This window comes from Ciconia boyciana, chromosome 8 (assembly GCF_034638445.1).
Source record: "Ciconia boyciana chromosome 8, ASM3463844v1, whole genome shotgun sequence".
Classification (NCBI taxonomy): Eukaryota; Metazoa; Chordata; class Aves; order Ciconiiformes; family Ciconiidae; genus Ciconia; species Ciconia boyciana.
Genome location: NC_132941.1, coordinates 28,402,123 through 28,423,656, shown reverse-complemented (window position 1 = coordinate 28,423,656; position 21,534 = coordinate 28,402,123). Strand labels below are relative to the sequence as shown.

At 39.0% G+C, this 21,534-nt stretch overlaps 1 protein-coding gene across 1 annotated transcript in view; it reads left to right on the top strand.

The window, feature by feature from the left end:
- Positions 1–16,173, top strand: part of IPMK (inositol polyphosphate multikinase) — a 44,906-nt gene extending 28,733 nt beyond the window's left edge. Inside the window, exons 4-6 of the mRNA XM_072869565.1 lie at positions 296–468; positions 9,273–9,354; positions 10,363–16,173. Coding sequence (XP_072725666.1) covers positions 296–468; positions 9,273–9,354; positions 10,363–10,997 — 890 coding nt within the window. The 3' untranslated portion in view covers positions 10,998–16,173. The remainder of the gene's footprint in view (positions 1–295; positions 469–9,272; positions 9,355–10,362) is intronic.
- The last annotated feature ends 5,361 nt before the right edge of the window (positions 16,174–21,534 follow it).

Below are 21,534 nucleotides of genomic sequence, written 5' to 3'. Positions count from 1 at the left end.
TTAATAAAAGCTACTCATGAATTTCATCTGGGCAATAATTTGAATTTGAGTGGTAGGTTAGCACACTTCAATTGTATACAATTTTCTAAACAATAAGGCATTTAGAATTTAATGCCAACAGAATTTGTGGGTGTCAATAACCATGATTTAGTCTGTGTTCAGAGACAGATTTAACTCTTGAACTCACGCGGTGTTAAGCCTTAAACTATTCTCCTTCCTCCACAGAAGCTCAGCAGAAACTGTATAATTATTTTGCTTTGACCCACTGTTTATTTAAGTCTTGTCTTTTTAACAGATATGTATCTAAAACTGGAAGATGTGACCTGTAAGTTTAATAAGCCTTGCATAATGGATGTAAAAATAGGTCAGAAAAGTTATGATCCGTATGCTTCAGCTGAGAAGATACAGCAGCAGGTCAGCAAGTACCCGCTGATGGAAGAGATTGGGTTTTTGGTACTTGGCATGAGGGTAAGAACTTGTTTTGTTTTCAAATTCAGCTTATGCTCTGGCCTGTTGTCCCACACCAGATACAGTGGCTAATTTTTCTAGCAAATGACAATCCTCTTAAGTTTTATGTAAATAAAGTGTTATCTGAATATGTTGGTAGTACTGCTATCAACTGTTTTGTGAAATACGTTCCAAAACACTGCTCTTGTTCACAACAAGTGTTTAACTTGGCTGTGTCCCTTCTGGGAATCTATTTGCAACCTGGGTTCTGTATATGTGTACAAGAAAAGGGTTAGGACAGACCATAGTTATTTAAAACTGAATGTAGTTGCAATTAATTCTTCTTGCATAGCAGATATTTCAAATTATCAAAGTAATTTTTTTACTTTGAGGTCAGAGATTTACATACTGAACCAGTCTTTGTAATAATTTAATAACGAGTTGTATCCTCTCCAAATTTTTCATCCCGATTTTTTTTTTTTAAATAAAAATATTTTTTCTGTAATTTTTCTATTTAGGGAAGAGTAAGTTAGCTCTCAGAGGTGATGCATGTAGCTATAAATAGCTGCCTATGTTCTGCATTTAAAAAAGCTTTCTGCCAGAAGAAAACCTCTTTGATGCTTACGTGCTTGAGGAACAACTGTCAGGTGAAGGTTAGTTTGAGATGGATAAGGCCCTGCAGATGTCCGTCCTAACACTACTACATTTCCTTATCTTAGGTGAGGAGAAAGATGAAGATTCAGTATTTGTGTGCTGGCTACTCTAAAACTTCAATGTAAAGAAAAGCTGTACAGAACATTTATGGATCAGTAATACAAATGTGTTGATGTCAGTAATGAATTCCTGATGCAATGCATTTAAAGTACTTTTTTCTGCTATGATTGGCACAAGAATAATTTTCTTTTTGATGTGAGATTTTTGTTTTCCTTCTCGCATACGCAAAGCCAGGGCTTCTCAAGCTCTGCATCAACAAGCATAAATGGCTGAAGACTTTGATAAGCTTCCCCTTTGCTGTTAGATAGCAACAGCACACAGATTGCACCATTGTTTGAAATAATTCTAATATCGCTATAATGTTTTGTACTTAATTGCCTAGGCTCTCAGCCTTAACTCTGTCTTGAGATAAGCTTTTACAGCTATAAATTATGGTGGTCATGGGTAGTTATTATGTAAGCCTATGAGAGAGAACGTGGGAGTCAAGTCAAAAACCAGTCAAACAGTTTAGATCAAGAAGGAAGGCTGGAGATTATAGCTTTGGATTTGGCTTATGTCATTACATAACCTTTCTTATCTCGTGTAAAACAATGTACCTCACATCCTTTGTTTCACGACAGTGCGAAAGGAATGAATGCTTGCTTCCATGGTATTTTTGCTTGTGACTATTGTTTCTAACACTGTTTCTAACATTGTCATTTATTGGTATCTTTATCCTGTTCCAGAAATACTTTCGATTTCCTAATTTGAACTGTATGTATAATGATGGTTTCCCCAAGCATTGCAGTTTCCCATCCGGTGATTAACTACATGAGATTTGTTTTGTGCCTTTGGTATCAAATCACATGTTGGAAGTTATTTTCCAAAAAGAATTCAAAAGGTTCCTCTTCCCCTCACGCAACACTTTAGCAAAGTCTAAATTCATAAGGCATTTTCTCTGCTCAGCCTGCCGCCTCTTGATTATGGGGTGCTCTCTGCCTGTCTGCTTGCTTTATTTTTGCAAGATTCTGGCCATAATGTAAAACACTCTTCTGTATGGGCATTTACTGCCTGTAACAGCTCATGTGCTGGATAAAGGTTGCTAGTGTTTGCTGGACAAAACATGGTATAACATGATTCAGAAAGTAGAGGGTTTTGGTTTTAAACTCTTCGTTCAGTGTTATTTTTAACGTGGAGGTGGGCTTGCTTATTAAGTTTCTATTTTAGAAGAGCAAGAAAGAGAGGGACAGGAAAAATAGAAAATGTAGTTATCTATTTTTTAAAGCACATATCATACAAGCTGTCATGAAAGAAATACAAGCAAAAATGTGTTATAGGTGGGGGTTTTTTACCCCCAAATTTATTTATAGTGGGCTTTTACCCCAAAAGCCATTGATACAGCTTTTTTTAACACACTGGTAAATAAGCAGTCATCTGTTTATATATAAAATATGTATGGTTTGTCCTTAAAAGAAGCGAGTCTCCTATCTGGCAGAGCTTTGATTTATGTGCATAGTTCTGGCATTTGGCATGTGCTAAACTATATTAATCTTAATGCACTGAATAGACACAATAAATGCATGAAAACGCATTTGGAAAATACAGTTATTTCAATAACATTGGTTAAAAACCCTATTTCATATTTAGTGGAGAGTTTCCTTTCTTTAATAGATGAGGACATAGATTTGTTATGAAAGTAGTGAGAGTTTAAATGTTGGAAAACTAAGGTACAGTTCCAATAGCAAAAATACAAGTTGCAATATGGTTTCAGTAGTAGACATATAAATACATAAGAAATATCTTTGCAGTGCATGTGGTATTAAAAATAGAGTATTTTGTATGCTGTTGAATACCAGCAGAATTGTGTGGGTTGTGGTCTCATTTTGTATTCAGTCCATTCAGAATCCACAATTCCCGATTTCTGCAGGTTTTCTTTTTCTTCCAGAACATCTTGATTGCAATATCGCGTAGTCCATAATATTTCTGAAACATGTTTTTAAAGCACAAACTGGTGATTATGTAACTTTACCAGTATAATCCATCATTGACTTTTATTGTTTGTGCCTATGAACTATTGCATGCAGTAATGCAGATACCTCATCAAAGCTGTTTTTACAAGTGAATTTCCTAATCTACAGCACATGTTCCTGCAAGATATTTTTAAAATTACTGTAGCTGTGTCTGTTTTATGAGTTCTTTATGAACTCTTTCTAGTATTGTGGTATTTTTCATAAGCTCTGTTGTGTTGTTAAAAAGATTTAGGAAAGGAGGAATAATAAAGCTATTAAATCCTGCATCTAGTCATATTCTTCCACAGTAAAAAATGACCAGAACTGTGTTTTTTACATTTATAAGGCTAATTCAAACTTTGATGGTTAAGAAAAGAGGAAAACAAAACAAAAACTACCCCCCCCAACTAAAACAGACAAAACAAACTACAGCAAACCAAAGAAAACAACCAAAAGCCCTGGGAAAAAAACCAAACCTCCAAACAAGCAAGCCCCCACCCCCAAGTCTGGAAATAGGTGTCTGCAGTGCTTGAAATGAGCAGTAAATCAAGGCTCTGGTTGGTTTCTCTGTGCTGGCTTTGTTACCTCTGTGCACCACTGCCTCCTCCGCTTTTCTCTCTTTCCACTTTCACTCCCCAGTTCTTGCAGTTGAGTTCGGCTCATCTGTTTCTCAGTCTGATGGTGCCGAATCCATGCTGTGGAACTGAATGCAGCAATTCCTCGGAGTCCGGTATCTACTAGTGGATTGAAGGGTATGTTTCAGAAGTACTTCATTTGTAGAGTTCAGGAGATTGATCTGTCATACTCTTGGGCGAGTTCTAGCAGATGGGTACCTTGGCATTTTTTTTGAGCAGTTTTTCCTTACATGAAAGACTCGTCATGTGTATGACAGCTGGTCCACTTGTCCTTATGGTTGATAAGATTTCCTGTATGTTAGGAAAAAGCTGATGACAGATGAGATGAGAGATGGCCTCTTCCCCCCCCCCCCCCCCCCCTTATATAAAAAGGAGGCATAGAAGAAATTTGTTCTAATGAGGTGCTCCATGGAAGTTCTGGGAGTCCAAAATTATGTATTAAGCTATTTTCAAAATGGTTCATGATTTAACTCCACTGTAATTTCTTTTATTTAGAAGATGATTAGTCTGCTTTTTCACTGAATTAGTTTCAACATAATTTCATTCTACAACTGATTTATGTAAGGACCTTACTAAAACTTTATTGATTGTCAGAGCATTTGGTGGTATACTTCATCATATAAAGCACTCTGTCAAATACCAGAAGAATAAAGAAGCAGAACAGATAGAATAGTATATAAGTATAGTCTTAGAAATGGGGGAGCGGGGATGCATCCTTCCTGTGCTGCATTTTCAAGCCAGCAGCAAGCAGGGATATGTATACTTTAATCACTTGTGGTCTAGCAACAACATGAGTTGTTGGGTTTTGGTTTTTGTTTCTTTTTTGTTTGTTTGGTTTGGGGTTTTTTTTTGTTTTTTTTTAAAAAAGGCGGGGGGAGGTGTTTAGTTAAATGGATTTAGATAAATGGGCATGCTCTCAGCAGCGGTAATAGTGTTATGGCATTACTATAAAGTAGTAGTATCAAATAAGAGAATGTATTTTAAAAAAATTCTCCCTTTGTTATTTTTTCTTCAAATCCTTGTTTTACTTTCTTTTGGAAAAAAAAAATAAGGCTTCTTAAACTCAGTCTTCTATGGTGGCAGGATCAGTCCCTGAGAGATCACAGGACTGCAGAGAAACCTAGGTTCTTCAGACACGAAGGAAACTTTTATGTTTATATAGGGACAATTGTGAGGTCCAGGCAAAAGGTACCCAGTTGTGGGGGGGTGTCTCAGCCTGGCACTGGAGTTACCCCCTGTGAAGGTGGTGGACTGATGCTGATCTTGGATGTCCTCGGGTTATCTGGGGTGCTGCCTGCTCCCCCCCCCGCTTTCGACTTGGCTCCAGTTTTGGAAGCAGGCTGGGTACTGACCTTCAGATGCCAGTTACTAGCACAGAGGTGCCTTGCTGTAAACAGAAAACTCTGGTAATATTTAAAAGCTTGCTCTTGCCTGTATGAGTGTAAAATAGGGGTGACTGTTAAGTATATTTACGGAAAAAACACAAGGGGTGGACAGCGCAACCCTTTGCCTTTTGAAGTCTGGTTGTCTCTGCATCAGAGCGTGTATCTCTAATCTCCGTGTCCTTGCTTAGAGGAGCAGGTCCCCTGCTGCCCTTGCGGGGCATGTGGGGGAGCAGGGACAGGCACCGGGAGCTCCGTGGGAAACTGCTTCCCAGGCACCGGCTAGTGTGTGGGAATGTCAGTGGCACACAAGTCCATAGCATGCATGCAATCGAGTTAGCCTTCGTTCTGCAGGTACCCCTCTGTAGTACTGTACGAGCCTGCTCGAAATATTTTTTTTCCCAGTTTCAGTAGATGTGGATTAGTTAATATTTTTTGCAGATGTGAAAGAGCTCTGCAAGTTATTTAATAGAGATTTTTATTTGTGCTAGCAGCATCTCCACCAAACAGACTAGCCTTAATTAATATGTATTTAAATTATACTTTCTGGAAGTTAGGGAGTTGCCACAGATAAGTATTTGAACAGTGTGTGTATTTTCTGCCTCGCCATGGAAGTCGGTACTGAATTATTGTAAATAACATTACATAATATTCGATATTTGTTTTCCTCAATCCAGTCTTCGGCTTAATGTCCTAAAGCTGCAGTTGCAGGGTTTCCAAACTGTGTATCTCACTGTTGAGATCTTGCAAGTGTTGTGCTTTTTTAAAGACCACACTGGACCAACTTTTAATTTTAGCTCAAGGTTTCCCTTAGTTCAAGAACTTAAGGTGAACTAACTGTAATTGAAAAAAGGGTACAAAAATGTGTGTGTATGCAAGCAGCAAGAACTTAACACCTTGTGGGGAAACAAAAGCTAAGTGCAGGTTGAGAAAGTCTGAAGATAGTTTCTCTTGATAGCTAATCATCTGGATTTTTTGACGTGCTGCCCATACAGAGTCCCTACTACTAATAATTAAAAACCTGAACCTGTTAGCGTGCTGGATTCCAGTTCTGTTTATGCAGAAAACTCACCAAATGGGAGCTGCTTGTAGGCACAAGGAGGAGCCTCCACATTGTCAGCCAAAACAGCTCTGATCTTGTGTAGTAAGATTGTCCAAAACTCACTGATGAAGCAAGAGTTTTCTTGAAGGCAATGTTTTGCAAATCATATAAGGAGTTTTCTTTGTCTTGTACTATACAGTGAAACTCCTTGTGAATACAGAGCAAACATGGGCTGTGGCAGGTGGACAAGAAATGAGATTTTCCTGTCTAATAATTTCTTGGCCATTGTTAAGGTTACAGATTTGACTTATTTGACTTGTCATCGTTTTGACAGAAATGGGCTAGTACAGACAGCTGCAACAACAGGGATACAGAAAAAGGTTGGTTCAAAGGCAAATATCCTTTTCGGAAGGGTTAGCAGTAGCTTAGTAGTGGTGATGGCATGAACAAAGGCATGGTGAAGCAAGAGGTCTGTAGACTAGGAAGTTGATTTTAGTCTTCTGCTACTGCAGCACAGCCATCGCTGTGTTTTGGGGGGGTAGGTGAGGGTGAAGCAAGAACTAGTGAAAGATTATTTCTGTTTGAACTTGCTTTTCTGTTCCTCTGCTTTCAGTATGGGGCTTAATGTATTTGGATTTGGTTGAGGTATCCCAGGAGCATTTCAAATAGTCACTTCCCTGCAGTTGAGAAAAGGCTTGAAGCAGTATTAAGAGACAGCTCTTTGGCTAACACGAATACTTTCATGATTACCTGTATATGTTACCTATTGTCTGCAGCCAAGCCCGTTGGTAACCAAGGGTGTTCTGAGTCTTTGCTTGTTCACGATATAGTTAAATATATACATTATACTGTTGGTATATGTGTAGGACTTGGTAGTCTGTCATTGACCATTTTGTGTAGTTAAAAATGCACTGTTAATGCAAAACATGCATATCTGCCTGGGTATTTTTAAACTATTAGAAAGCCATTTGGGGGGAATGATTTTGTGCAAATTATGAGAAGAGGTAGGATGGCTTCATGGGAAACCCAGCTCAGAAGCATAGGGGACTTACGTGCTGCTCCAGTGTTTCTTTGGAAAACAAAATGAGCTTGCAGATCTTAATCGGCATTTTTGAGCAAGTGCCCATGTCACGAAAACTGTTAGCTCTTACGGAGGAGGAGATGAGGTTCTGGTAAACAAGATTGTTCATTCAGAAGTGTGCTGCAGTGCTGGTGTATGGAGGAAGCTGCCCCTAGACCAACTAAATAAGAATGTTTAATATTATTAAAATGAAGACACAGCTAGTGAAAACTTAGGTGTAGTCACCAGACTCTTGATTCTCTTCCTAAGGAATACTTTTTTTTTCCCCTTCTTGCTTTATTTAATTACCTTTGGCTTGTGGCTCTTTAAATTTAAAAAGGTTTTGAAACTTTTTGTATGTTATTGGAAGTAACTTTGGTACCTGAAGTAATCTGTGGGTTCATACGTTGTATGCTGTACCTCTTTTATGTGCTTTGGAAAAAAAACAGAAAAAAGCGGTGAAAAATGATTGGGTTTGTGAAACCAAAATCAGACTTGTCAGATGCCTGTTTAGAATAACTCACCTCTGCTATGCTCTTCTGCAGTTTGTAGATATCAGGGCCTCAGTTTCTATAACTATCATAACAGTGGAAATAGGAATCATAACAGTGGGAAGTGTCTCTGCTACCAAGTGAGTTTAAACATTCAGGCTTACAACTGTTATTTCTTTAGTATAACCAGAATTATTTACTGCCCCTTCAATTCATGGTTGATGACTTAAATCAATTTCCACACACTATGATTTAAGTTCCTTGGGGACCCTGAATTTAATTAATTCTATCTTTTTGTCAAAATAAGAGCTATTTGAGACTTTTCTTCCCAACTGCTTTGCAAAGCAGGAGTTATGGACCTGTGTTTTCATATTGTGCTCGTTGTGGTTTGGATGGGGGAGAGAGCTTTTGAGGGGGCTGCAATGGAAACAGAGTTCTTTATTTTTTTTATTATTGCTCAGGTACCACTCCTTTTTATGCACTGATGTTTCACTGTCCTGGACTTTGTCTGTGGGTTACAGCAAGGAAGAGACCCCAAAGGAGGGATCAGGGGCAGGCACCTCACCAGTGTGCCCCAACTTGCTTTCCATGGGATCCTCTCTTTTTACGGCGGGTGAAGGGAGGGCAGAGCGCTGCAGCCAGGATGGGTGCCGCAGGGTTGGGTGGTCTGAACAAGTGCCAAGCACAAAGTTTCTGCCAGAGACAACTGCCTGCTTGGTAACACCATTCTTTCTGCAAATAAGAGTTGTCTACGCTCTCATAAACAAATTATACTTGGGCCTGGCTGGCTGGCATGTTTCTACTATGGAAATTATTTCAGTTAGAGAGAAAATGTGTTTCTATGTAAAACATTTTTTAATTAAGTTGTTAAGCTTGTACAATTCCTGATATGGATAAAACTGTACCCGTATGAGTTGCCTCCCTTTCAGTCGAGAGCTGATATACCACTATCAGTGCTGGAACCGAGCTTTCACTCGACTGATGTCACTTATTTAGTATAACCTCATTTGTGCCAACAATTATCGTCTCAGATGGGTCTCATGGAGCTGGGCCTTCCTGGTCACATCATAGTATTTCTTACTGGTTTGCTGCTGTGCTTAATATTTTTATAGTTTTAAGAACTGCAAAATAACTGCATTGAATTTTTGAGCTTGTTACGTCTTACTGATTAAATACTCATAGTAACATGGGTAAGAGTATGACAGTTTCAAGTCTTAGCATTGATTTGCAAGGCGGGTGCCATATAAAATGTTTTCCCGTAATGGATATGTTGCTTTTTGCCAACATAATGATGTCTTTCTAATGCAGGAAAGCTGTAGCTTAGATCAGCCCCCAAGATGTGAAGGGGGATCAGAGCACTACAGGGCAGTGCTGACTGCTGCAAGTAACTTAAAGCTATGCGAGGGATAAATGGCACCACAGATTTTGCAGCCTGCCTGTAAGGTGTCTCATACTTCTGCAGAAATATTGGTTGTTTGAAGTAAGTACAGAGTTACTTCCTTGTTTCCTGCAGGTTTACCATGTCTCTTCTGACAGCTATGAGACGCAAAACCAGCACTATGGAAGGAGCTTGACAAAGGAAACAGTAAAGGATGGTAAGGAAATTTGTGTGTCAGAATTTGGTGCTCTTGGATATTTATAATTTATTTACTTATTTATAGAACTGTATGGAAAAAGTAGTCTGTGTGTTCCCGTTTTAGAAATCCCTTTTTCTCCTCTTGCCAGATGGGTCTTTAGCAGTTTCCTGTATTATTTGAACTACCTGTCGATCCTAAATTAAGTTTGTAGTTGGCTTTAACAGTGGTGCAGTCTATAGGAATTTCTTCATCACATGTCTTTTACTGCTAATAAGGATGTGATAGTGGTAGAATTCGATTTCTTGGCAGCTTTAAGACTATAATGAAATAAAAAACTTTAAGAAGTATTAAGTTTTTATAATATATGTATTTTTATCTCTAGTTATCTTCTGTGAATATATCCTGTCTTTTGTATTAGAAAGTTACTGTAAATGCATCTTTCAGTTAAAGTGACCTTGGTTGAAGTCAATCCATAGGTTGCTCTACATTAACAATAAATAAAAATGCTACCATTGTACATCTGTTTGGTGGTGATAACTATTTCAAACTAGTTATTAATTGATGTCTGTTCATCACCAAGAAACAGAAAGACACATGCACAAACACACCCCTCTCCAGAGCTGGCAGTAACTTGTCAGCTCTGTCACTCATGATAAAGAGCTGCTTGAGCTTCTTTATCCCTGGAGAACTTCATGGGTCCCTGCCCAAAACTGTCCAGATGCTTGCTAAAATGACATGGCGAGCAGGAATCATGTTCATCTACTGTTTGACTGATACATTGATCAGTTAATTTTATTTACAAACCAAGCCCAGTCTGTAGTATTATACAGCCAGCCTTACACAGGTGAGGTGACTGAAGGTATCTGAGTTCCTTGGTTCGCTTCTGATGTAGTTAATAATTGCCTGAAAGGAAAGTATGTGAATGCTGTCTGTTTCTTCAAGAACTACTCATATCCTGAAAGAAATGAAGAATGTTTGATTTCTTTTCAGAGGTGGAAATAATCCTAAAATGTGTCTTTCTTGCAGGCGTCTCAAAGTTTTTCCACAATGGGTACTGCTTGAGAAAAGATGCAATAGCTGCCAGCATTCAGAAGATTGAAAAAATTTTGGAGTGGTTTGAGGGCCAGAAGCAACTCAACTTTTATGCAAGCTCATTACTATTTGTTTATGAAGGTTCATGTCAGGCAACAACCATGCGGTTGAGTGATGTCACCTTGGCAGAGAAAAGAGGAATGCCCAAAGGACTGTTATCAGGTGGAGACATACTGGAGTATAATAATAATATTCATGTAATAAATTCTACAGAGAATGGAAAAATTGAGGCCTCTGTAAGTAAAGGCTTGTCCAAATTTTATGCACTTCACAAAAAGGCATACTCTAAGAGGCACCACAGTCAACTCTCACTAAAAGTTGAAAACTTGGAGCAAGACAACGTGTGGAAAAGCAGCACATGCATTACACAGGAGCATCTGAATGGAAACGTTATACCCCAACTGGAAAAAGTTTTCTGTCACATGCCAGCAGAGATCAAGGAAAGCGCAAACGTGGAAGTCCGAATGATAGATTTTGCTCATGTGTTTCCTAGCAACACAAAGGATGAGGGCTACATTTATGGTCTGAAGAATTTAATCACAGTACTTCAAAATATTTTGGATAACTAAATTCTTTGCTATGGTTTTTATGGGGGGCCAATGATCAAGAAGAGCAACAACATGAAGAATTTCTGCACTTGTAATGCTGTATAACTGGGTTTGTATTGTTCTATATTTTATTTGTCTTTGTACTTTTGGTAGAAGGGTTTAACTTTTTATAATCTCACTCAGGAAAATAATTGATAGTTAATTAGGGAGTGTGAAAGGATGAGGATACTTGAGATTAAGCAGGATAAATAAATTAGTAGGATGAAATGTATATGGTTGGCTTAAGTCCAACGAGTACAGTTGTACAATAAGCAAGGGTTATGTTAGTTCCCATAATGACTTTAGCGTAGATAACATTTGCCCACTTAGCCTTGACACTGAGCCGAATCTCCATTAACAGGTTTTTAGAAAATAGACTGAAAACTGTAAGTGCAGGATTGATGTCCTCAGTGCTGCCCTCTTGTGTTTACTGTATTTAAATAACTGGAGTTAACCCTGCTTTGAGAGAAATCCCATTTTGAGTCAGTAGTCTAACCTGGAAGCCAGTGTATCAAAAAGTGCTTTTCAATGTCACGGGATGATATTGCTGTTATTTCAACACTGGTGTGGGCGCTTCCCCTCTTGGTGGTTGTCTGTAGCCGATGTTCACCACAGACAAGCTACAACGTAATTTGTGTTGAGGTGCTAAGAAAATGCTGGAGTAAAATATTGTAACAGGCTTAAACTGCACAACTGCTAGAGAAACTGTTTGTTCCAAAGGAAGAGTAAAAGAATGCAAATGCGAGGTGTTCCAGGAACTAATTTGGTTTAGGAGATAAAGTCAATCTGTTAATGGAGCGTCTGATGTTGTGACTAAGGGAAATGCCTCATGCCTTTGTTCTGATGGCCCTTCTCCAAAAACATTGCTTTTAAAAGCTAACTAATTGAATGGGGAAACAGAGTATTTTGAGTAAGCATACAGAGATTTCCTCTAGCCCTTTGCCGCTTGTATTTTTGCAACAAGCATTTCACATTTCCACTGCTGGGGAGCACCGGCTGGAAACGACGAGCAATACAGGTGAAGGACCCTTTACTGCGAAGATCCAGTTCAGCCCTGGAGCAACCAGACATACCTCCGTTTGTTGCAGCGGAGTTGTGGCTCTGTTACCCTGGGCTAAAGCAGGCTTTTTTTTTTTTTTTTTAATGGCACACAGGCAAGCTGTGTAATTTGAAAGTTGTCCCACTTCCTTCTTTTTCACAGCAAAAATGAAAGCTTTCATATGGAATATTTGAGATCAGGATGATGTATCCAAAGCATTTTTGGTGTGTCTCTTCTATACGCTGTGTATGTGGCTGTCCTACCATGCATATATAGTCAGCTATACAAAAAGTTAGGACGGAGGAGTCTTGCCATCCATAGAGCAAGATTTTAATGCTTTAAGCAAGCCCCAGAAGTAAAACCTTTTAGAATGGATTTGGTCATTGGAAATGTACATCTCTTACATGTGGACTTAATGTGACACTGCGGCCTTGCTGCCCTCTCTGTATGATGTTCTGCACTATGCACTCATTTGTGTATGTGTCTTCGCAAGTTCTCGATTTGACATGTGTTTTCTATATCAGAAAGAGAGAAATACTTTTTCAAACAAATATGCTGTTTTAAATAAAGCTGAAATTTTAGCTCTTTGAGAACCTGGGTTAATTAGAAGAAACAGGGTATTATGTGTAGAACTACATTGTTTAGACTTTAGAGCTAATATTGGCCAATACATTCAAGAACGAAACCAATCTGTTAGTAACGTAATGAAACCAATCTGTTAGTAACATTTTTGAAGCATGGTAAAAGACACTTGCAGGAGGGGCAGTATCATTTTGTTGAAAATTTTATGCAAATTGTGGTGAAGGCTGAGGGGAAAATATCAGGAAGATAAAGTATTTTTTTTTCTACCTGGTATTTCCATTGCATCATATAGTTAATATATTCCCAACTCTCTGAACTAATTTAAGCCATATTCTAGGAAGAGTTTGTGGTTTTGTTTGCTTTGACGCTGGTTTCTCTGTTAAGATTTTGTTGTTCTATCACGTAAATAGTCAACACTAGAGTAGTCTAGGCTGGTGGTGGCCTTGTATGATAAATTCACAATGTTTTATAGCAAATACGGGGGAAAACATTTATACATCTGAATTTTTGTCCTCTGTAATTCATCTCTTCTGGATTTTAATCCGTTTTGTGCCAGAGAAATCGGACATCTGCCTCAAGTCAGTTATTGGAAAATTATCTGTATGCTCTTAGTATAAGCACATTCTCCCATCTCTGCTTTAAGATATACGTCTTCAGTGTTAGAATGCTCTTTAAGTATTGGTTGTTGTGTTGACTATGGCAGTGTTTGTAATGCACCTGGAATATTGTTAAACTGTCAGAATATTTTGAATTAAAAAAAATAAAATAATTTTATCATGTTTTTTTACCAGTAGTTATTATGGATGTATTTCTGTTAATTTAAAATGTAGCTTGAGAGACAACAGTATTTTTAATTGGAAGTTGTGTAAATAAAGCTTACTTGTAGAGGTGTTTTGGCATAGTACCAGCTGTGAATTTCAGCCTGCAAAGGCATTACATTCACATTGTTCTTGCACATTTTAGATCTGGTGTTTGTAGTGTCTTGTATCTGACCAGATTGTTTTCAGTTACAGTTGGAGATGTATTCACAGGAAACATTAAGCAGATTACAGAATTAATTAGAAAACGAAGAGGGAGACACTGGTCACTAAACATATGCATTGCCATCAATCTCCCTCCCTCCCAGTGATGCCTCTTTTGTTCTCTGTACGAAGCGTACAGGGCAGGTGACAGTTACATGGAAATCTTTACGGAAATGGTAACAAGGCTTACAGGTATTTCTGTCCCATAAAACTGAAAGCAGGTCCCTTCCCTGGACTGGTGTGGTATATCTGAGTGCTGTTGTCATTGATGAAACCCATCTGTTTTGATTTTAAGCAATAAGAGTTTGATTTAGCAGAATTGATTGTCAGAAGGGAAGATTAATGGAAGCATTGTCGTTCATGTACTCTCTGAGAATATACTTTTCTGAAGACTTTCTACCTAGGTGATTGAGAATTGTGTATAGGCTTACCTAATGAGAGCTTGAATTGTATAAAGTTTTATAAAAAAGCATTTACATATATGGTATTTTTGGATATGGGTGGAATTTGTTGCATAAATTACATTGGAAATTATTATACCATTATGAGATGTTTAAAATATTTTAATCAAATCATTTTATGAACTAAACGGGAGACTTTATGTATAGTTGTGATTCACATGAAACTTGTACTGTTTTCCATTTTTTTTCTGCTGTAATGCATAGTCAGACCGTTCTTGTCCATAACCCTACAGTTTCATGGAGAACTTTTAAATATTCAGTAGATGAGGAAATCACTAATTCCCTTTAGTTTCCTTAACAGAATGTATATGTTCTTGAAATACTTCAGTGCACATGATTTTTTAAGTAATGGTAGTATACTATACATCTAGAGCCCCAGTAAAACTTCCTTACCTGCAGAGAGCTCCTGCTGATCTGAGTCTGGATTATGCAGTATATAAAATGGGCCTTTTCAGATGTAACAGCAGTAATGGCAAAGGGAAGGTATCACCTGTGCTGGCCATGTCAGGTGGGGGTGTTTACAGCCTGCACTTAAAATCATTGTAATTGTTTTCTCACTTCATGATGTGAAGTACTATCAAGTTAAGGAAGACAGTGGAAGGATAGAGACTCACATCCACATCTGCTGTTTGAAGTTATGAGTTGTTCATCCTCCCTCCTAATTTTTTTTTTTCTTCAAGTAAGCTTTCCTCCTGAGTGCCTTCTTCGGCCTTTGCCACTGGTAACCTTCTGTAGCAGCATTGTGGAATGATTTAAAGTGACATTTTTTATTTCCTAAAAAAGCTTATGCCCCATAACTGCTCTTAAAGTGCAGGTATTGAAAAACCACCATCACAATGCCTCAAATACTGTGGGAAATGCAATTTGCCTTTTGCACTCTTTCCCATGAAAGAGTAGGAGTGGAATGTTAGTGGAGAGCATGCTTCAATGGGGGACTGGATCGTACGTTTTATGAAACTTCTTTATCTGTGTTGTGAAGAGGACATTTTGGGGGCAAGGTGAGTGACAGCCAAACTGCGTGAAGTTTTCCTTTTCTTACTGCAATTAATATTGAGGTTTGGGTTTAAGAAGGTACCATAGAGGGAAGCAGTGAAAGTTCATAAGGAGCCCTGAGTAGGACATCTGGTCACTTCTGCAGTGCAGGTAATGGCTACAGATAAGATCCAAAGGCTGCAAGTCTTCAAGTATCTTGCAGAGAGAATATGCCATGCGTGTTCATCGAATTACAACAGACCGTTGTAGGATGTTATCTGTGAAGTACATTCCTCTCCATAGCCGCAGGCCAAATACTGCCCGTTTTCCATGTTCACAGCAATCTATAAATGACAGCTGCAGAGAAGGTTGTCATCCAAAGGACAAATGTAACTGAGCAGTGTTTGAAAGGGAAAAAAATGAGAAAAGCTGAGGATTGTACAGCAGAGAACCCACTTCAAGAAATATCTTTTACTGTAGTCTTGTTTAGTGGAGATGGGCCCTGTGTATTTGGAGTTTAATTTGTTTGTTATATGACATTCAACAGCAAATAGTCAGAACAAAGGTAGTTTAAAACCACCTTAGTTTGAATCGTGTACATTGGTCCAAATACTTTATTTTTTTTTAAAAAGTGACCTATGAAGTAACTTCCAAATACAATGTGTGTTGCACCTGACTATAAATGAATCTAGAGTGCACAAAGGCACTTTACTCTGGGAACTGTACTGGAAGATAAATGAAAGCATGTGAAATTGCACCTGATGTTGTGTTGTTAGTTGTTTTTAAAATCTAAAATTCTACATTAATTATGCTTGATGGATGAATGTGTCTAGGCTGGTCTCAGTTTCTTTGATTCAAATGTCTAAAGCTGTCACTCAATCTCATTTGTATGTGTTTGTAATTTCATTTGCTATTTTTTGCCATTATTGGACTGCAGGGGGTATTGTTAATATTACATGTGTTTATTTTATAGAACACTGTACTATGCTATCTACCAACTTTTGTAACTTAATGATAAGTGATATTTAGGGTAATTCTAATAGCTGTATATTTGGCAAATTATTAAAATTTTCTGCAAGTGACTTGCAAGTATAATTGGTTTCTTTTTAATACAGGAAGATTGTTGAGAAAAAGTTTTATTGAATGTACCTGCACTGATTAATCCCTCCTTCTTTCTCTGCTTTTCTATGTGCTCTATAATGGGTGTTTACCTTGGATTTACCAGATTTGCTTTTCCACCATATTTTTGTCATGGCATCCATTGCCATTGTTTGTTGGGAATACCTGCCTTGGTATACAAGAATCACCTCTATAAAATGAAAAAAAAATCCGAATTCACACACACAAAAAAACCCAAAACAGAACTTGTTTTTTGAACAAAAGTCCATGCCTCGCTGTGTTGCATGTGAATTGTTGGTCAACATTGTATTCTATTTCCATAGCAGTCCACCAGTCTGTTTCCTAAAACCTTCTTCCCTGCTAGGAAGTGCTTCTCTGAATGGAAAGAGGATTAGAAAAGACAAAACCATCCCCCTAACTGAGACACAGCAAAAAAAAAAAGAAGGAATTTCTCATAAATTTGGGACAGTTCAGGCTTTGATGAGCAACTAGGAAATGGCTATTTTACTCCACAAGAATCAGACCTCAAGGTTACCTTTAGTGTTTGATCGAAAGGTGTGAAAATCACAGCTTAAGGGTGTTAAAGCTGACTTGATTTTTGTCCTTGTCCTTTCGGAAGAGGGTGAGTAGTTGGGCAGTAAAAGGAAGGCAGAGATGAAAATGTGGAAAAGCTACACTTTTCTTGTGCTCTGTGTTGTAAAGCAGGATCCTGCGAGTAGTCCTCAAAGAGGACATAATCTGAGCTGTCTATGAAAGAATTGACTGCCTGTGTTAAGGTAGGCAATGGAGTTATTGCTTTGCAGATGCGAAAACTAAATTAATGAACTGATGGGCATTGTGGTTGTAATTATATTGGAACAGTTGGTGCCGATTAATAGTAGTTTCCAGCTAAGGGATACTTGGGGACAATGCCTGCAGTTATTTTGGAATATAGAGCATAGCAGTCTTATTTTACACCATACCTTTGAGTAAATTAATTAAATTGTTTATGCAGGACATCTGTTTCTAAAAGTTCCATAATTCTTTAAACTCATCCTGGAAAACACTTGACAGGTCCCCGAGAGGCTGTGTATGTTGTTGATTACAAGCCCTTTTGCATCTATGGTCAGGTCCCTAATTCTGAAAGCCTGCAGGAACAGCCTTCCAGTTCTATTGTAAATCTGTTTGGTTTTGGTGTTTGGGGGTTTTTTTGTGTGTGTGTTTGTTTTGTTTTTTTTAAAATGTCTTGTCCTGCTTGTATACCCAAAGCTTTCTAAATGTGTTCAGTAGTCTTACTATTATCCTGTGTATCTGCGCAGCCTTCCTTCCCGTGCTCCAGAATTGAAGAAATTATTAAAAATGGGGTGAGGCTACAATTGTGGCAAGAAGCATAGTTTTGTGAGGATCTAGTTTTTGTTGGCTTTTAAATTTAAAAAATCTGAATGGTGGCTCCGTATTGAAGAATCCTCTAAAGAAAACCCCATTTCCGTGTTGTTTTAGAGTGAAGGAGGAACGATGCTCCTTCGTTGCCTGATCCATCACATGTCAGTGGGGTATTGCCCAGCTGGGGTTCACCATGTCTCTTGTCTGTCTTCTTCCTTGTGCCGATGTGAGGGTTTGAACAGCTGCACAGTGAAATGTGTCGGGGAGCTGACATGGTTGAAAACTGACTCGGACAAAGAAAATTACATGTGGGGAGGTGCAGAGCGGAGCTGGGGAACTGCACAAAGCCCCCCCCCCCCCAAGGAAATCCCATCCAGGACGGATGTGGAGTTCAGGCTGTTTGGGTACAGCCCTGTGTGAAGAGCAAACCTACTACTCTTTTATCATAAAGACCTACTTGCGGGTCTTTGCTAGCACAGCTGCTGGGTTTATTTTTCCCCCTCTCTGTTGCACAAAGCGTGCCTAATGGCTAATGGATGCTAAACATTACAGTCCTGCTCTTGCCTCGCCCTGGGCAATCTGTTCCTGTGCCCTCTCCAGCTCAGCTGACACTTTCTGCAGCGAGCGGTTTTCACTGGAAACCAATCTGATACATAAATTACTAATTTTCTGCTGTCTTGACTTCCTCGATTTGGGTCATTTTGGGGGAGACAAGTGTCTCTTCTGGGCGCAGTGGAAGCTGTGAAAGATTGTGGCTGTGGAAGGGCAATGGGATTGCTCTAGCAATTAAGAAGGCTTACCTTTAAGATCAGACATTTCTCTTAATCTCCTGTTGCCACTCTGGTATCTTTGCTTGTACTTTTTGTCCTCCTTGCCATCCCCAAATGTAGACTTCCACTAAATGTGACTTATTTTAGTTTGTGAATTAGGTCATCACGAGATTTGATGATAAATGTAATCTAGAATAGAAACAGTAAAACACCTGCAGTTAGTACACATTGTCCTCTGGTCATCTCTACGTGTACTTTGACCCGCAGCAGAGCAAATACATCTATGTATGTATTGTGCAGTGCATCTGTAGGGCAACCTGTAGCCTGCTGCACTGCATGTCCCCACCGCTGGCAGTAAAGAATTGGCGTCAGCACACACTTTGGTTGATGAAGCATAAGCAGAAATTGAGTGCAGCCCATTTTCCCACAGCTATATAAGCTTTGCAATGTGGCTAGCAATAGAAACTTGATTTTGTTAGCAAGTTCAGTGGATATAAATTGGGCAAGCAGATGGGAAGCTACCAAATAGATACTCTGCCAAAGTACCAATTTCGCAAAATTACTTTTTAAAAGAAAAGCCAGAAACAAACCAGGAACAGCTACAAATAAAATACTGACTTCTTGGACTTTGGTCAACATAAACCTTTTGTTCTCAAATACCAGGAGTCTGAGAAACTGGAGTAGTGTCTCTTTTAGCATATGCCCTCGGGCTTCTCCAATACCTATTCATGCAAGTTTGTGGGTAGGAGAGGTAATTCTGGAAAAACATCATGTTCAGTAGCAATCAAAACCCATTGGAAATTTGTATTGGATCTCTATTCGATCCAAGCAGAAAGCAGTGTTCTGCTACCGTAAAAGCAATGGTCCTCCTTTAGCTTGAATACTCTGTGTGGTTTTCATAATATTGATGGAAAGCAGGGCTGGATGGACGCTCGTGTGGAATCATATGGCCTTTTGTTAGGTTTTACCCTGTTTAAAGTCACTGTGGTCTCACTTAGCCAGGGATGGTGCATCTCCTGGGACCCTGCTCAGGTCACCCAGGGCATGTCTCCTCTCCAGCTCCGGTGGTGAGAGCATCTTCCTCCTTTCTCCTCTGCCTACACCACAAGATGCTGAGCTCAGGGACTCACTATCCTCTTTCCAGGTTTTATTCCAAGTTCTTGACTTTCTTTTTCGTTCTGCTAAAATCTATCTGGGGAAAAAAAAAAAAAAACCCACAATATTTTTAACCTGTAAAGTGCCATGTGACGTTCTGGATCGTAGGCAGCTGGGTTGGTTATCAGAGCCCTCTTTCAGCAGTACGCTGCTGCTCTCAGCATGTAGGAAAAGTCCAGAATAACCCATTAAACTACAGTTGTTGCCACAGGCTTAAGTAATAATTATTAATACTGTGTTGTGCAACCTTCTTTGTAAAGAAAAATAATGTTCTTGTGAATAGACAGCATAGCCTCAGCCTGCCTGCTTTCTTCTCTTTTAAATCTGATTTTTACTAAACTTGAGTATTAAACCCATAGTTTTAAAATGAACTAAGAGACGTATCATAATTCCTTTTATCAGTTAAACTGATTTTGTGGTCCTTATGAGGAAAATGGAAGCATAAAAATGGAAAAAGAGCAATCCAGGCATCAAAGCAACAGTTACGATCTGTCTGGGTCAACAGATGTATTTTTATGAGTTTGCATTATCATTGCAAATTAGAATAATGTACTGCATTATAAAGAGACTTGAGAGCTGGGCAGTTTGCACAAGCGCTTCTCTTTGCTTTTGTGTTGTTAAACAAATTAAATGAAAATCATGGCCCATACATGTCCTTTTTGTTAAATTACAGTTATCCTTAAAGCTAATCAAAATGCATGTAACTGGATTTTTCAGTCTAATTAAAGACCAGCAGCTCACACAGGTTTGTGGGAGGTGCTTCTGAAACAACCTGAAGGTTTTCAGCAGCTTAGATTGAGCTCTCTCTGAAATCTTGGATCTGACATAAGTAATTTTAGTGCTAATGGAAGTTCCTAAGTTTGACCTAAGTTTAGCTTTTGCTTACTCATAGTTGACAGGAATATATCTGCGAAAGCTTTGTGTTAGACCTTCGTGCAGCCACTGAAGGAGAGGTACCCTCGGGGAATGTAAAATACACTCCTTTCCAGGGCTGGCAACTTTTTGTTCAGTGGCCTTTTTCAAATTAATTGTACAGAGGGAAATATGATTGTAAAAAAGGAAAAGAGTGGAGGAAGGTGGCAAGTCTCCAGTGCTACGCTTCCCCTGCATCCCTCCTTAGTTGAGACTTTTACAGATTTCAGCCTACTGACTGTAACCACATGTTGGCATTTAATCAGCCTGAATCGACGACTTCTTCTTCCTGTGCCTGGTACCTTTTTGGGTCCATTTTCAACATTGGTACCCCTACATTTGGAGCAAGAAGGCTCCAGGTCTCTTCCCTGCCATGGTGGTGCCTTGGACAGGGCTGATAACTAAGTCACAGCTCAGCTTTCACGTCCGCTTGGGGCAAGACTAGAAGCACTTGTGTTTTAGCACTATTAAAACTCTGTCCGGAGAAGTAAAATGATGAATCACTTGATCCGTAAAAGCTGGTGTGCCTCTTGGAGAATAGCAAAGACACAGAAGTCCTGAGTATGCCCTTGATTTACACTTCTTTATTGACCCTTTTTCATTTTCAAAGCTTCCATCTCACCTGGTACTTGCCAATACAAAAGCAACTGCACTGTGTATTGGAGCAGTCAGCAGGGCAGCCCAGGTGTGGGAAGTCTGAGAAGTGAATCGGAAGGTCAGCAAGAAAGGAAGGTGCCACTTTTAGTCCTCAATTATATTAGCTTTGTCTAAATGAAAGTAGCTCCCAGGGTACAGAAATCAAGACAGAATGGACAATCAATTAAAGGAAGGACAGGGAGAGAGAACCGGGCAGAAGAGGAGGAACACATTTGCAGGGAACTGGGAGTTTTCCCTTAAAGAAAAGTGCATTGAAATAAAAGAAGTTTAACAAAAATAAGGGTTTGTTGCTTGTGAAGCATACCAGTGTAATGGGCTAGTAATAGAAATCATTGATTTATTCACACTAAAACAGAGCCTGGGAATTGCAGAAGTGCTCCCTTAACCTCATCTATGTTATCCTTAAATCCCAATGCCAGCTCTCCCCATGGGGGCCACTGTGCATATTCCATGTGATTTTTGATAAAG